This window comes from Artibeus jamaicensis, unplaced genomic scaffold, assembly GCF_021234435.1.
Source record: "Artibeus jamaicensis isolate MK-2021 breed Jamaican fruit bat unplaced genomic scaffold, CSHL_Jam_final contig_3109, whole genome shotgun sequence".
NCBI classification, from domain to species: Eukaryota; Metazoa; Chordata; class Mammalia; order Chiroptera; family Phyllostomidae; genus Artibeus; species Artibeus jamaicensis.
Genome location: NW_026521716.1, coordinates 1,799,796 through 1,815,002, shown reverse-complemented (window position 1 = coordinate 1,815,002; position 15,207 = coordinate 1,799,796). Strand labels below are relative to the sequence as shown.

At 59.2% G+C, this 15,207-nt stretch overlaps 1 protein-coding gene across 7 annotated transcripts in view; it reads right to left on the bottom strand.

Moving 5' to 3' along the window:
• Nucleotides 1-267: 267 nt before the first annotated feature.
• PPFIA1 (PTPRF interacting protein alpha 1) overlaps nt 268-15,207 on the bottom strand; it is a 73,460-nt gene continuing 58,520 nt past the window's right edge. For 2 of the 7 annotated variants that reach the window (XM_037135239.2, XM_037135241.2), the window contains 9 exons: nt 14,372-14,453; nt 14,073-14,273; nt 7,902-8,077; nt 7,709-7,806; nt 6,253-6,428; nt 5,606-5,674; nt 4,594-4,759; nt 2,229-2,301; nt 268-1,504 (listed from right to left, as the gene is read on the bottom strand). In XM_037135239.2, the coding sequence (XP_036991134.2) occupies nt 2,240-2,301; nt 4,594-4,759; nt 5,606-5,674; nt 6,253-6,428; nt 7,709-7,806; nt 7,902-8,077; nt 14,073-14,273; nt 14,372-14,453 (1,030 nt within the window). In that variant the 3' untranslated portion in view covers nt 268-1,504; nt 2,229-2,239. Of the gene's footprint in view, nt 1,505-2,228; nt 2,302-4,593; nt 4,760-5,605; nt 5,675-6,252; nt 6,429-7,708; nt 7,807-7,901; nt 8,078-12,196; nt 12,224-12,646; nt 12,710-14,072; nt 14,274-14,371; nt 14,454-15,207 lie in introns of all 7 variants that reach the window. The other 5 variants (XM_037135240.2, XM_037135242.2, XM_053662885.1 and 2 more) reach the window with 3 other exon arrangements.

Genomic DNA, 15,207 nt, shown 5'->3' with positions numbered 1-15,207 from the left:
GCTGCCCTTGGCCACCCATTTGTGGACAGTAGCCTGAGTCAGGGCCGGGCTCCCACTAGGACCGAGGGGACCGTACCTGGGCCTCCACAGCCGGGGGAAGGGACCACCCAGGCTTCCTGTGGGTGGCAGCCAACAGTACTTTCGCCCTCCACCTTTCTCATCCCATCCACTGGCTTCCATCGTGAGACGTCCCCCTGGGGACAGGTGCCAGTGCATCGGCGCCAGCACCAGCCTGGAGCGGGCGGCGCGCTGACAGCTGGCTCTGGCTGTTGAACAGCAGTGGGAAACTGCTCAGCACTTTATTGAAAGAAAGCAATAAATAACACTGTGATAAAAAGGGTTCAAAAGTAGGCTGTACACACTTTGTTACAGAATCAGGAAGTTCACAAAAGAGCAGTAGAAAAATGGAGGTGACAGTGAATCGCACGAGCCCCGGAAGCGGAAAGCACATGTGAAGACGCATGTCCCCACCTGTCCCCTCTGTGGCTGTGTGGGGACGGAGGTGCCATCATCTGCACGCCGCCCTGCTGGCCATTCAACTCACCACCTAGAAAGTAAAGCTGCTACCTGGTCACTTGGACCGTCTGGAACGGCCACAGCACCAAGTCTAAACGTGTGACAGGGTCCGTCCTCCAAACGTGTTTGCAAACAAATGTGAAAAGATGGTCTAAGAAAGTAAGGCCTTTGTTTTTCTCAGGGCCTCCTGAGTCCTCCCTGTGCCCCGAGGTCTCCGCGCCAGCCACGCGTCCCTCCGGGGCTGGTCCTCACGTAGGCTGCCCCACCTGCTGCTTCTCATCTGGCTGAGCGCCGCCCGGTTCGTGGCTCCAGCCCGTCCCCGACGTGAGCCGTGCCGGGCCGCAGAGCCGGGCCCAGGGGCGGTCCTGGCGTCCTGGCGAGGCCTCCACAGTCCAGATGAGAAGCTGGTCTCTGACGGCGGAGGGGCTCACGCTACAGGCAAAGCACCTCTTGACAGGAAAAGCACAGTGAGGCCAGTCCCAGAGTGACCGCTGTGAAGCGAGGCTGCGTTCCTAAGGGACAGTGCGCTGGGTCAGGACAAGTTTACAAACACGGTAAAACCCTTCGCTCTGTCGTGGTTTATTATTAAAAAATTAAACAGTAATAATTACAATAAATGCACAATTTACAAAAGCCCTACATTTGTCCATAGGATTTATACACACAAGCATTACAGTACATTCATTGGAAAGACTAAAATTAGACATAAGAACATGAATTGATTTGAAAGGATATTTATAGCCTGGATATACATGAAAAAGTAAGTAACTATATAAATGAAGGCATAAGTTTACATAAATATAAGAAACATTAAATTCTAAAATATTTTCTTTACGGGAGTCATGAATTTTTCACTAATTAAAAACTCTGTAATAAAATATCTCAGGGTCCATGTAACAAGTGTGAGCAGGTCGCAGATCCGCTGAGCACTGGGCCGCTGTCCCGGCAGGGCCGCCGCCGCGTCACCTGTAGAAGTAGTGCGGGTAAACTGGAAGAGAACACAGAGCCGCGTGAGCCTGCCGCCCGCGGGACGAGCGCCCCCTGGCGCCCTGCCCCGGTGCACAGGCTGTGGCCTCCGCCGGTGATGCTGCTGCGGCCTGTGAGCAGGCTCATAAAACAGCAAGGGCTGTGCATCCTCCAGGATGCTCCTTGACTGACTTCCTTTTGTCTAAAGGTCGCCAATTAAAAGAGAGAGGACGAGTCCAACCCCCTGCGCTGGCTGAGACAGGAGAGCAGCGCAGACCAGCACCCCCTGCAGCCCACAGGGCAGCGGGGGCTGGGCCTGGGCTCACCCACCACCCCGTGGGTCCCCGAGGAGCTCATCCAGGTCGGACGGCACACAGTTCCACCACTCATCTCACTCAAGACTGTGTACCCACGCAAAACCCCCAGCGCTGAGGCGCAGGGACTGAATTGGCACCCATTCCTGCGTCACAGCGCCCAGAAGCCGCAGCCTGGTGCTCTCCCGCCCCCGGAGGGCGTCAGCAGACACTGGAGAAGAGCTGGTGGCCCGGGTTTAAAGACAAAGTGGGGGCACGCTCCGCCCTCGGAAATGGGGATGCGCCAGCCTCTCCAGTGAGCTGCAGGCACATGAGTCACCTCAGCGGGTGCATGGCAGCCAGAGTGTCTGCATGTCTCAGCTCCCTGGAGGGACTGAAGCCAGCAGCGCTGCCCCGCCCGCCCCATGCGGGGCGGCACCGCTCTCTACTCACCCACAGGGGCCTCAGCAGGAGTACGTCCTGACCGTCGCGGAGTCCAGCCGCTGCGTTCCCGACACACTGCCTGCTGCGACACCCGCGGGGGGGGGGGGGCGTGCAAACACAGCATGCAGTTAGTAGGGCCGCCACACCAGGCCGGGGTACACGCGCGCACACCTACAGCAGCAGCACCTGCCGAGGGCTCCGAGGGTGCCTCGGAGTGGGGCTGGACAAGCCGGAGAAGGGGCGCCCACGTGTCACCACGCACAGGGTCCCCGCGTGGCGCGTCTTCTCCCAGGCAGCCCTGGGAGTCACACAAGCTAATTCCGAAAGCGCCACGAGGCATCCAAAGACGTAAGGCAGCGTCACTGTGTGCACCTCTGCCCGTGACAGCTGCTCATCGTGGTGGCCTGGTCTCTCCAGGACCGTCCTCAGGAGCAGAGCAGCCTCGCACATGACTCTGTCAGACCTGGGAGTGGCCTGAGCACAGTCAGGAGGCAGGAGGGGCCGTGCCCGGCCCCTCTCCGCACCTGCTCTCCCCTGAAGGGCCTCACGGGTGGTCCAAGGGGCCCCCGGGCCGTGGTTTCGGGGCGAGGGCTAGAGGACAATGGCGAATCCAGGGAGACTGAAGCCCAGTCCCAGTTTCTAGGGGAGACAGCGTGCTCCCCGACTGGCTGGCCGAGACGCGCCCCAGGACTCTCTGCGGGCTCCTGCTCCCAGCCACACACCTGTCGTGCGCGCTGGGAGTGCCCCTCGCTAGCGCTCTGCCGTGCATGTGGACGGGACGGTGAGACGGCTGGGGCTGCTGGTGGGACTGCTCAGCGATGGAGCCCCTTCCGGCCCCAGGAGCCCGGGAGGTGGGCTGCATTTACCCTGAACCACAGACACAGTCCGCTTTACTGACTTTACGCCTTTGTTACTGTACAGGGTAGGAAGGCATCTTCCACACAATGTACTCCCTATTCCTTTTCCTAGGAATATGCGTATCTCTGCATCTTTACCCAAAGACTCTTCCTTGCTTTTAGAGAGAAAGAGAGACGTGGGTGCGACAGGAACGTGGACTGGTTGGCTCCTGTGCCGCCCAAAGAGGGACGGAGCCCACAATCCGGGCGTGGGCCACGGCCAGGAGCAAACCTGTGAACTCTAAGCTACGGGACGATGCTCCAACCAAATGAACTACACAGGCCAGGCCTCTAGAAACATTTTCAGCCGATCTCCACTCCAATCTCAACACTGCAGCTGACGCTGTGCACGAAGATGGGCTTGTGATGTGGAGAATGGAGCGGAGCTACGTGCAGAATAAGGAAGCACTCAGACTAGTAAGTAGAAGGCTGAGTTACAGATAACACGAGTGCTATCTGCTGCTCCTTGAAAAAAAAATGCTGCTTTCTAAAAAGCTGCCGCTTCCCCGCATCAAGCACATCACTGATTTCTGCCAGAGATGCTGCTTCTGAGTGAAGCTGCTGCCCTGTGGGCCCCTCGTCACAGGCGTCCGGCACCGCACGGACTCCACAGAAACTCGCTCTTCTCTGTGCTTCCCGTGGGCAGGTGAGGGAGACCCCCAAACCACTCACGGGAGGGACCAATACCGTGACAAACGGTAGAACCCCCACCAGTGCCATTTATGACCTCTTGAGCCTACTCCTGAGAGCGGAGTCCCTTGTGACAGGAACGTGACCACAGTGGCGGTGCCAGGCTGACATGTTTCCGGAGTTGACAGGATGGCCTGTTTCACCATCGCTCCAGGATGGCACTGCTGAAGTGGCGGAGCAGGGCCCTGCCGGCCACCAAGTGGGGGCAGCCAGAGCCAGGGGGCCTGTGGGTAAACCACGGCCACCTGGTCGCCAGCACTGTCCCCGAAGCACCAAGCTGTCTGAGGCCAAGCCACAGGCCTGGCTGCCCCCCAGGGACAACTGCCGGGGTTGCTTCTGTGCTCACCTCTGTCCATGACACAGTGACACGGGTGGATCACAGCACGGACAGCGCCAGGAAGCGAAGGTGGAGCTCCCGGATGTGTGTGCCTCGCTGCCCATGAGGACCCGGCCCCCGCCCCAGTCGGGGGAGGACAAGAGGCCACACACCTATCTCTACAAGGGTGGGAGCCACCCGATGCGCCGAGGACACACAGTACGGCTGTATCAGTTGGAAGAATAAAAATATTCCACCAGATACCAGATAGGAACTTAAAAAAATCTCTATCACAGTTAAACTTCCACACACAGACGTTAGGGTTAATTGTAAAACATTTAAGCCTGGGCATGCAACAGTACTCAAACGCCTCATAACGTGTTAAGCAGGTCATTCTGGCTCATGCCACAAGGCGCCGGCGCCAGCGGCTCCCGCTGCCTGGGAGGGGCTGGGCAGCGCAAGGCCCACGTACCGTCCAGCTGCGTCTTCTTGGGCTGCATGGAGGGCGAGGACAGAGAGGAGGGGACCCGAAAGTTTGCAGGGAGAGTCTCTGCTGAGCCAGCCGCCAAGCCACGCACGTCCTTTGGTCTGAACTTTTTCCTCCAGGAAGGGGCTCTCCTGAAGGTCTTATCGTCATCCTGGAACATTGGAGGACAGGAGCCGAGTGACCATGTGATAAAGGACAAGAAGGTAGTGTCGGGTTACAGCCCTTCACTGATGGTCGAACTCTGGGCGCTTTTTTGGTCACTCGTCTGTAACCCGTCTCAGTGCCCCCGTGACTTCCTGACCTGGGGGTCTGCTGCAGAGCCCCCAGTCTGGCGCTTGGGGCAGCTCTGATGGGGCAAGAATCAGGCGGCCCTGGCCACTGGGGCACCCTCCTCCGCTCGGTCACTGCGCCTCACTTCTCGCCTGGCAAGCGCCCCCTCCTTACTGCGAGAGAAGGTCTCGTTACCCTCCTCCAAGTAGCCATCGTGCTGTAAACAGCTGTCTTATGCTGGGGCAGAGCCAGCAAGCACTTCAAAGTCAAGTTCTCTCAACAGCGGACGGAGAGTGAGAGAAGTGACAGTGTAGGGACGAATGAACGAGTCGGGGTTTTGAGGCAGAAATTATTGCTCTGGGTGTTCGAGTGGACTCCTGCCTCGGCCTCCCCAAGCCCAGGGCCCCGCACTGGGGCAGGACGGCCAGCTGTGCCCAGCAGGCAACTGAGAGACGGGGCTCCGCTCTCAGGCCACAGCCGGTGTTTTATGAAAAACATTTCTGAGGGGTATCAAAAGTTAAGTAGCAGGAATTAAAAAACAAAAACAAACCTGTCTTACTGAAAATACTTTACCAGCTTATTTGTAAAAAAAACCCGTCAAGAACCAAGCCCAGCCTGCACAGTAAAAACTGCCCCACGTGGGGCTCCCCGCCCGAGGAACTCACGCAGGGACAAGACAGGGAGGGGCTGCATGTGCGATTCAAAAGGCGTCAGACTGGAAACTTACTTCACTGAACCGTCGGTCCGTCCCCAGGACCAAAAGGTTGTTAAACTCTCTTTCCAGGACGGCACGAGCCTGAAATCACAAAACAACACCTGGACTCCAGTCCAATCTGCAGGACGTCAACGCGTCACAGCTGCCCTTTCAACCAGGATGTCACACGACCCCGCAAAGAGCTGCCAGTGCTCTGAGCCAGCGTTTCAACCTGTGGCCCGAGGACAGGCTTGCGGGTTCGGGGGGCGGGGGGCGGTGGCTTGGAAATTGAATTCCAAAGCGTGCTGCAGGGGCTGGTGCTGGGAGGGGGTGTGGGGCGGATGCGTGAAGACCTTCCCTGACTCTGGAATGAGCCCAGGAGCGGCCCCTCCCACGGGAGAGGCGGACCAATGCGGCTCTGGTGCTGGGGAGCAGCAAGTTCCCTGCTGTTCTGTCTGTCACAAGACTCTCGCGCTCCCGGCAGAAACCAGAGAGGGACTGACCAAAACAATGAGGAACCGAGCCCTGCTGGTCCAAGCTGGCACATTACGCATTGGGCGCACAAAGGCCTGGCGAGCTGTCTATGGAGCTGGTCCGCTCTGCCCCCACCCAAACCCCTGGTGCAGCGCCTTGGCCTGAGGGCAGGGGCCTGGCGGGGAGGGGTCCCGGGCGGGCGTTACCTGGGTGTTCTGCGTGGGGATCTGCAGCAGCAGGGCCAGCACGCTGAAGTCGAAGGTCTCGTCCAGGGCCACGAGCGCGCCGTGCACGCCGCTCTCCAGGAGGTTGTTGGCGTACTCTTTCAGACCGATGGACAGGACCCAGCGGACCACGCGGTCATTGCTCCACACGAGCACATCTGCGGGGGCAGAGACAGCGACACCGGTGACCTCCGGAGGCCGTCTCCCCCACGCGTCCCCAGGGCACAGGGCAAGGGCTCCTGCGCAGAGGTGGCCCCTCAGACCAGGCCGCGCACAGGCGCAGACACAGCCGCAGGCGCAGACACAGCCGCCGGCACCTCCAGGCTCGGGAGGCTTCCCCCCAGCTCACAATCTTCAGGGGCCCGAGGGCGCTTCTGCGTGGACCTGCCGTCCAGAGGCCAGAAAAGGAGGGGGCTCCCAGGAGTGGACACCGGCCGGACAGACATGGGCTTGCACGCCCAGCAGGTGCCCACTGGTTCAGAGAGAGGGCATTGGGAAGACCTCCTCCGTCCCCACAGGGCCGGCCCCAACACGCATGACTCGCTCCTCAAGACACAAGCCTCTCTGTGCTCTTGAAGCCTCTTTTCTCGTCCCATTTTAAAGAGAGAAACTTAAAGATATCCTCCACCATACTAGAAATCTGGGGGGATGAGCTTATGCAAAACAATAAACTACTCAACTCACCCTGAAAACCCTTCTCAAACACACAGAGATGCTCGCCCACCACTTTCAAAGACAGCTTTTTGTCAACTGTGAAAATACGGGAAGTGGGCAGAGAGTGCAGAGGAGATAGACTTGCCCACTTGACCTCTAAAACCTTTTCTGAAGACACGACACACACACACACATGTAAATGCCAGCTCATGGCAGTGCTCGGGTTTACGTGAACTCACGGCCAGACTGAACCTCCACGCCATGTCCCCAAGTACACTTTCAACCTCCATTTCTTTCTTAGGAAGGGCTGTGATAGGGATTAAATAAATTAACCCAAATGGAGGAGTGCCCTGCTCGCCCCCCCCACCCCTCTCCACCCGCTTCCCTCCGTAAATGTCTCTGCCTTCTTCCCACTCTGCCCGGCTTGCTCCATGTTGCCCCCTCGACCCAGAAAGCACGGCCCCTGCTTGGTTCTGTGCTTCGGTCCTCGGGTCCGAGGCTGGCACGGTGCCACCCCCCCCAGTCTGTGAGAGAGAAGAGTGGGGGCTCTTGCCCACCCAGCCCTGCTGTGCTGACAGCGCCTCTGAGCAACAGGGTGCGGGGCACACGCCTCGGGCCAGCACAAGGGGCCAGGCCCCAGCGCCCTGGCCGCCTCACCCGCCCCCGGAAGACACCAGCCCTCCACTCAGAGCCTTTCCTGAGTGGGTTTCAAACAGGAAATGGTGGAGGCTGCGATCCACTGGGAAGCAGAGAGACACTAAATCAATGAGACATAATACACTACCTTTTATTTCGTTCTGGCTTTCTTCTCTTTTCCTTTCCAGTTCTTTCCGGTCATAATTCAACCTTCGCAGGCACATAATTCCACACTGGAAACTGTTTCTGTGTAGTAAAAAAGCAACAACAACCATTAAAAACAAGCAGACGAGGCAACAGCCCGAAGGCCCCCCCGAGCAGGAGGCTGCGGCCGGGCGCACCGGTGGAAGCTGTCCACCATCTTGAGCTGCCCGCGCAGGTCCTTCTTGGTCAGGTGGTCCAGCATGCGCGCGTCCACCAGGCACTCCATGAAGTAGCTGCGGTACTGCGGGAGGCCCAGGCTGGGCAGCCACTCGTTGCCGATCCACTCGTGGTTCATGTCCCCGTAGGCCAGCGTCTGCGTTCAATGACGGAGGACGGTCGTCAGTTCGGAGGGTTGTGGGAGCGGTCAGAGAGCAGCTCGCACGCCCCGAACCGGGCGTCTGGTCCCAAAGGCTCTGCGGACTTACGGACAACGCTCCTGTCTGTCACTTCCTAATGTTTGCTCTCCCATGAACCACCTACCTTTTCAATTTGTTAGTGCAGTTTGATACACAAAGAATTACACGGTTAAGAACCTACGACCTGCTTGTGTTCGCAAATGGAACCTACCCACTGCACCAGGACAGCACTGGGACTGCCCCACCGCCTCTCTGGGGCGGTGCGTACCGTCCGCACAACCAGGCATTCTGCGGACCGCCGAGAACGGCAGCGGCTCATGAACAAGTTTGAAGGGCCCATCCTCCAACACATCTCCAGCTGCTTTTAATTTTACTTTTAACGTTTGGTTTTCTAAATTTCCTTAAGACTAGTATCTGTTAACTTCAAAATCAGTTTAAAAAGTGAATTGAAATAGTTTTAAAAGAGGAGATGAGAGTAAGAACTGATGGGCTGAAAGGAGGATGAAAGCACATGTCCAGGCCCAGCAGGAAGGCCCCGCCCCCCCCGTGGCCCGCCCGCAGGAAGGCTGTGGGAGCCCCGCGGTGACGAGTCCGTGGGGGCTCCCTCCAAGGCAGACACGTGTCTGCACACAAAGAGCGTGAAATCATACAGCTTGCGTTCTTGGACCTCAAAAGAACTAAATTAGAAATCAATAATAAAAAAGTGTCAACGACCCAATCGTCAAAGAAGAAATCCTACAAGAAATGAGGAAATATATTGAACTGAATGAATGAAAATATGTTTAAAAACTGTTAAATATATTTAAAAGCTAAAGCAGTACTCTGGGGAAAATCTGTAGTACTAGACATTTATGAGGAAAGGTCACAAACCAATAATCTAAGATTCTACCTTAAAAAATTGAAAAAAGAGCAAACAAAATCTGCAGAGCAGCAGGAAGAGAATAAAAGAGCAGAAATCAGCAAACAGAAACCAGCAAAACTGAAAAGGAGGCCGAGACCTGGCTCCTCGCAGCCGTCGCCACGGCCGTCCCGCCCTCCAGCAGAGTGACGCGCAGCTCAGAGAGGACACACCGACGCTGAGGGTGAAAGGGGCGCCAGGCCAGCGGGGAGGCACAGGGGCTGGGGCTCGAACCCAACGCACCAAGGCTGCAAGTTCACTTCCTAGGCGGGGCCCGGCCGAGAATCGACCAGTGAGTGCGTCAACGAGTGGAAGGGCCAGTCCACGTTTCCCTCTTTCTCTCCGTCTCTCTCTAAAGTCAATGTTTAAAAAAGAAGAGGAAGGGGACACAGGCGCAGACCCTGCAGACCCTGAAGGAGGACAGGGGAAGACTGTGCAGGACTGTGAGCAACTCGTACGAAGCGGGGAGGTTCTGGAAAGACTCGTTGGTGCCCTGTGTTCACCTGATGCGAGTTCATGGTCACGGACCTACTCGCAGACGAAACCTCGGCCCCGAAGGGCTGGCTCCCTGGGCTGCCGACCCACACGGAAGCCCAGCAGCGCTGCACGAAGGAGCGAGAGAGAAGATGCTGCACGTGCTCCACGAGGCCAGTGGGTCCCGGAACCGAACCGGACCACGTGTCTCGGGAAGACTGCGGACCGACACCCTCCGCACACACAGACGCGGACCCTCACGGAGCACGACCCGGGCAAAGAAACGCTGGGGAGTGAGAGGGCGAGTGGGGCTTCCCTCGGAAACTCAGTGCTGGGTCAGCTGCTGAAATCAGCACAATTCCCCGGGTCAACGGATGAAAGAGGAAAAGCATGGCGTCATCTCACAGGTGAGGGCGGCGCTGGCGAAACCCACCCCTCCCTTACGGATGCCTGGGCCTTCTCAGAGTGGGAGCGACCACCTCTGTCTGATGGGGGGCATCTCCCTAGACGCAGGGTGGCCACCACCCCAACACCTGTCCCTCCCCAAGGCAGATGCAGAGCAGGGGTGTTAGTCACTCCAGCCGGCAGAGCACCGGCACCAGCAGAGCTCCAGCCCCCAGTGCACGGCAGGAACAGGGACAGGGCCTGTGGCGGGAGAGGAACCACGAGCTGGCCAAGTGCAGACGGGAGCCAGCAGAGCCGCCACCAGCATTAAGCTGCATGGGGTCAGGCTGCAGGACCCAAGGTCAACACGAGAAATGAACTGGAAACCGACGTTTTCAAAACACCATTTATGGTGCCATCGACAACCACAAGTGCCTGAGGGATGAGTCTAACAAAATCCACGCGAGCTCCGCCCAGGAGAAGAGCAGGTGGTGAGCACGTGCGCACACAGTGGAGACAAACCGGTGCCCCGCGGTCCCAGTCCGCAGAGACTCAGCCACATTCGCCAGAAGCCGGGCGTCGAGGAGCCGCAGAAACAGGACTCCGCCCACCACCACATCCTGGCAGGCTGGGGCGCGCCCCCAACAGGGAGGCTCAAACTCTCATGGGGAAAAGCAGTCTCCCCATCTGCTCAACGCAGCTGCAGCTGAGGGACCCCACGGACACCTCAGGACATCACCACGGCGTCCCGGCCTTTAGGGCCGTGCTCTCGCCCCGCAGACTGGACTCTTGGAGCCTGAGTGTCTGGCACAGCTTCCTTAAACGCACTGTGTATTCTCAGAGGGACTCAAAACGAAGACGCTTCTGAACAGAAAATCCCCTGGGACCAGAGCCCACCTCAGGCACATCTACTCTCTCCCCTCTCTGCACACTTCTCCGGGGTCAGTTCGGGAGCTCCAGGGAGGGCCAAGCTGACCCGGGGAGACTGGGTCCTCGGGGCTGCAGCCCAGCTCCTGGCCAGCATGCACGGCAGGGCTCTCCCAGTCAGACCCGTGGGCGACAGAAGACGGCTGCAGCCCAGGGCCTGTGCTCCCACCGTGAAATGACACAGCCCCTGTGCAGTCTGTTGAGCTCTGTAAACCAGGGGATGCTGGCAGGGACCACGGCTGTCCCATCCACGGCCGCAGTTCTCGCAAGCGGCGGTCTTGGGGACGCACTCAGAAGTGCCCACCACCATTGGTGGCTCTGACCGCACCTTGCGTGTTCCTCCCCCAGGGCACCTCACACTTGCCCCTGGATCCAAAGCTGGCCGCTGGGGGGCAGCACAGGAAGGACAGCCATGCCTGGCAGTGTTGCAGACACCAGGAGACAGCCTCTTTACCTTCCTCTGCTCTGGAAGCCCAGCAGCCCCCACTCACACCCAAGACTGACTGCTGGCCAACCCGGCGTCCCTGGCTCGGCTCCTCCTAGCTCGGGTGTCGGTGGCAAAGAGCAAGGTCTACAGCACAGACACGGGGGGTGCAGGGGCTCAGAGCATCACATCTCCTCTCCTGCTCTGCTAACGAGAGGTGAACAGGTGTCCAACCAACTGTTTGCAATCAGGAGGGTCTGCATTCAGAACGATCACCCACACAATGCACCTCGAGACCTGCCCCAAGGCCCTCAACGAGAGCCTCGGGAAAACAGGCCCGTCCACCCCGTGTGGCCAGCACCATGATGCTGACATGTGTGGCTCATCACACGCAGCACTGGGGCTCTGCGGGATGCCATGGCGCCAGCAAGGCCGCACCACAGTGGGGACAGAGCTCCCCGGGCTGAAGTGCTGGGCCACCGGTGTCCAGGGCCGTGTCGGGCAGAATAGGCTCTGGGCCCCAAACGAAGGGAAAGCTCGTGGAGTAGCACCGCAGACGGAGGTGGTCCCTGAACCTGCTTGTGCTGGGAATGTGCCTGCATGTGGGTTTTAGAGCAGCCGTGGGCCTTGTCACTAACACGGTCCCACTGGGACTGAAACATGCAATCTCAGGAGCTGCCAAGGCCACGGGACTGTGCGTAAGCCTGTGTCCGTGACACGTAACGATCGACGTGCGTGAGTGCCAACACCCACATGCCCCTGCAGGAACAGTCAAAGTCGTCCACGAGACGCCCCCTCGTCACTCCTGAGCCCTGCACTTGGCTCTGATGGTGCCTTCCCCTCACTGAAAGCACTCGGAATAAATCAAGGTGTTAAAAGTGTCAAGAAAAATAAATTGTAAGTCGTCATACTCCAATTCTTTTTGCTGCTGTACATACAGTGAAGAATAGATTATAGAAAGTCTCCAACCTGAGCCCAGCTTCCCTCCTCATCCTCCTGGGTTACGCGGTTAGGATGCAAAAGAACACCACGGTTAGTGCTGGTGAGTGGGGCACGCACACACGCGGACTCGGGCGGGGCCGCCCACACCTCATGCACGCTCATGCACGCTCATGCACAGCCCAGGCTCCGTTCCGCGCGCAGACGCAGGCGCCCCACGGCCAGCACGGGGTGCATGCGGGAGGAGTGCCGGGGGCAGGCCCTCAGGGCGGGGTCTCCACGGGGTCCCCCTCAGGGAGAAAGAATCCAATCTACTCTACCAGGAGCCAGTCTACAGACTCTGAAGTCTACAAGAGACAAACCACAAAAGCTGCCGCCCCCCAGTAATGAACGCCCAAGGGCATGCTCATCCAGAACAGCCGATGCTGCTCCTGGTGTGGCTGGGCGGGGCCCCCGTGGGCGGCGGCCGGCAGGACTGACCGTTTGCGGCGTGGCTGCGAGTGTCTCCATCTCCTCGTGCGTGAGCCAGACATTCCCTGTGGTCTGGGGCAAGCCCAGTGACCAAGCACATCCAAGGCCAGGGAAGCAGTGACAAAGAAGAAAGGCGGCAGACACGTGAACCTCAGGCACTCGGAAGCAGCCGCGTGAAGCCACCTTCACTTCGGGGGGCCTCACGGGGAATGGCACGGACCCGCTCGCCCCTCCTGAGAATGGCCTGCCTCAGGAGCACCGCACTGTTGGCGGCACGTGGAGGAGAGTCCATGAGCACTGGTGTGACCGCCGTGCTCACCCCCTGCGGCATGCGGATGGCATGGAGAGGACATGCATTTCGGTCCCTGAACACCAACCACCAGCTCGGCGCACCTGACTCGGCAGAGCCGCAAAGGGCCTGCACAGAGGCCGACTGCGGGCCGGGCGCCGGCCCAGCAGCACACCAGCAGGAGGGGCCTCTGGCCAGGACAGCCTCGCCCGGGGCGGGGGTTGGGGGTGAAGGGGCGGGAGCAGGCTGTGCCCCATGTTGTATAGCACCCAGGGGCTCCCTTGGGAGGGCTGTGCTCTGCACTGCTCTCCGTTAGGAGCCTCAGTCACCAAGATGCTCTAGGACAGTGTCAGGGACACGGCCCAGCACCGTGGTCTCTGGGAAGGCCCCTCTACCAAAACGGGGCACAGGGGCCAGAGGAGCTCCTGTGACGACAACCCCAGGGAAAGTGCTGTCTGCACAGCAGGTGAGCTCTCGGGGCTGCCTCCAGCACCAGCGGCCTTTCCTGAAGATGCATGTGGGGCAGACACAGCGTGCGGGGCCCCAAGTGCAGAGCAGCGGGGGTCTGAGGCAGGCCCTGGCTGGCTCCGCAGAGGGGCCCGTCTGTGGGCCCGGGGTTCCGGCCGAGGTTCCCCCTCAGAGCGCACTGAATGCAGAGGGGCTGGAGCCTGCACTTACCTCCCAGGAAACCTCTTAGGTTACTTCTCCACGGTTCCACCCAGGAGGACCCCTGCTAAGGACTCTCGTGGTCACCCCACGCCTGCCCACATGCGGGCTGCCTCGCCCTGAGCGCCCAGCAGTTCCAGCCCCCCAGTGGGAAGCAGTGGCCGATGGGCAGCAGGAGCCAGCAGAGAAACACACTGTCTGTAATGCAGCTGGGACCTAAGCTCCCTCCCTTCACTTTTCATAAACGTATGTTTAAATGTAACCACTGCTCTTCTACGTTTTCAGGAACCCTCCCTCTGTGTCACAGAGCCACTGCAGTAAGCTGGCAGTTGCAACAACATGTGGTAACGTCCCTCACCACCTAAATCATCATAGATCAACAGTCACCGTGCTTCTGAAGGGAACCTGGGTGTGCTGAACGGAGGCGCCACAGCAGCAGGCGGAGTGCCTCCCTGGAGGGCGTGGCCAGCGCATACGTACCGTCCGAGAGGTGGGTGGGGCCGACGGGCTGGTCAGTGACATGATCTCCTGGATGGCCAGCCGCAGCTTCAGCCGGTGCAGCGGGTTGCTGATGCCGATCTCACGCTGGATCTCGGTGTCTGACAGCGCGGACATGATGGCGCCGCTCTTCACGTTGGCCCGGCAGGCCGCCACGTACCAAGCCGGCATCCCCACCCAGAGCTGGGGATGGAAGCGTGGAGCCTGGGTCAGGCTCAGATTGTGGCTAGGGCCACACGCCCACACACACCACACTCAGCCCCGGGCGAGAAGAGGCGTACCTCCAGCCAGACGACAACCGTTGGCCCATCCCACTGCGCGAAAGGTAGGCCTTGTCGCCTGGCCTCCTCCAGCAGCTCGTGCCTGTGGGTGACAAGACACTCAGGTCAGGGTCCCCGCTGTACACAGCAAACATGCTGCCTGAGGGTGGGCCCCTCCCCACTTCTCCACGGGGTGAGAGTGCGCCTCGAGCCCCTTCCTCTGTCTTCTGCCCCCTCCACCTGCTGCTGGTCGCTCCAAGCCACACCGTCTGAGAGGTGAGCCACTGACGACTCAGCCTCCGAGGGGGATGCCTGGGGAGAACCGACCGCACTCCCCTCGGGCTAGGAGGCTGAGTCCAGGAGACCCTCCCGACATTCAGCTTCTCCAACTCACAGAACAAGGCAGGATGGGGGCTGCTGTCATGGGCCACGGGCTGATGTGGCAAGCAGGCAATGGACCAGATTTGGGCTGTTTCTATGCTATTTAGGTATTTATCTGATCAGTATTTGCAAAACCATGACATCAAGTCACCCATGCTTTCAGAAAACTTGTAATCCCAACAACACGCCCCCACGTGCCCAGGGCAGGCCGCACCTGAGATGCCTCTGCAACGCCCACCACCCCAGGGAAGTGGCGGGGCGGGCCCCGGGGCCCCTGCAGGCCTGGCTCCGACACCCCACCACGTCCACACCTCTGGAAGTCATTCTGTCGAGGAAGGAGACTTGACTTTGTGGTGCACACACAGTACCATGTACAAACGAAGTGTTACAGAACTCTAAACCTGAGACTGACGTAATCATCAATCAGTGTCACCCCAGCTAATTCAGTAAAGGCTGCAAGAAACACTAGTTTCTCC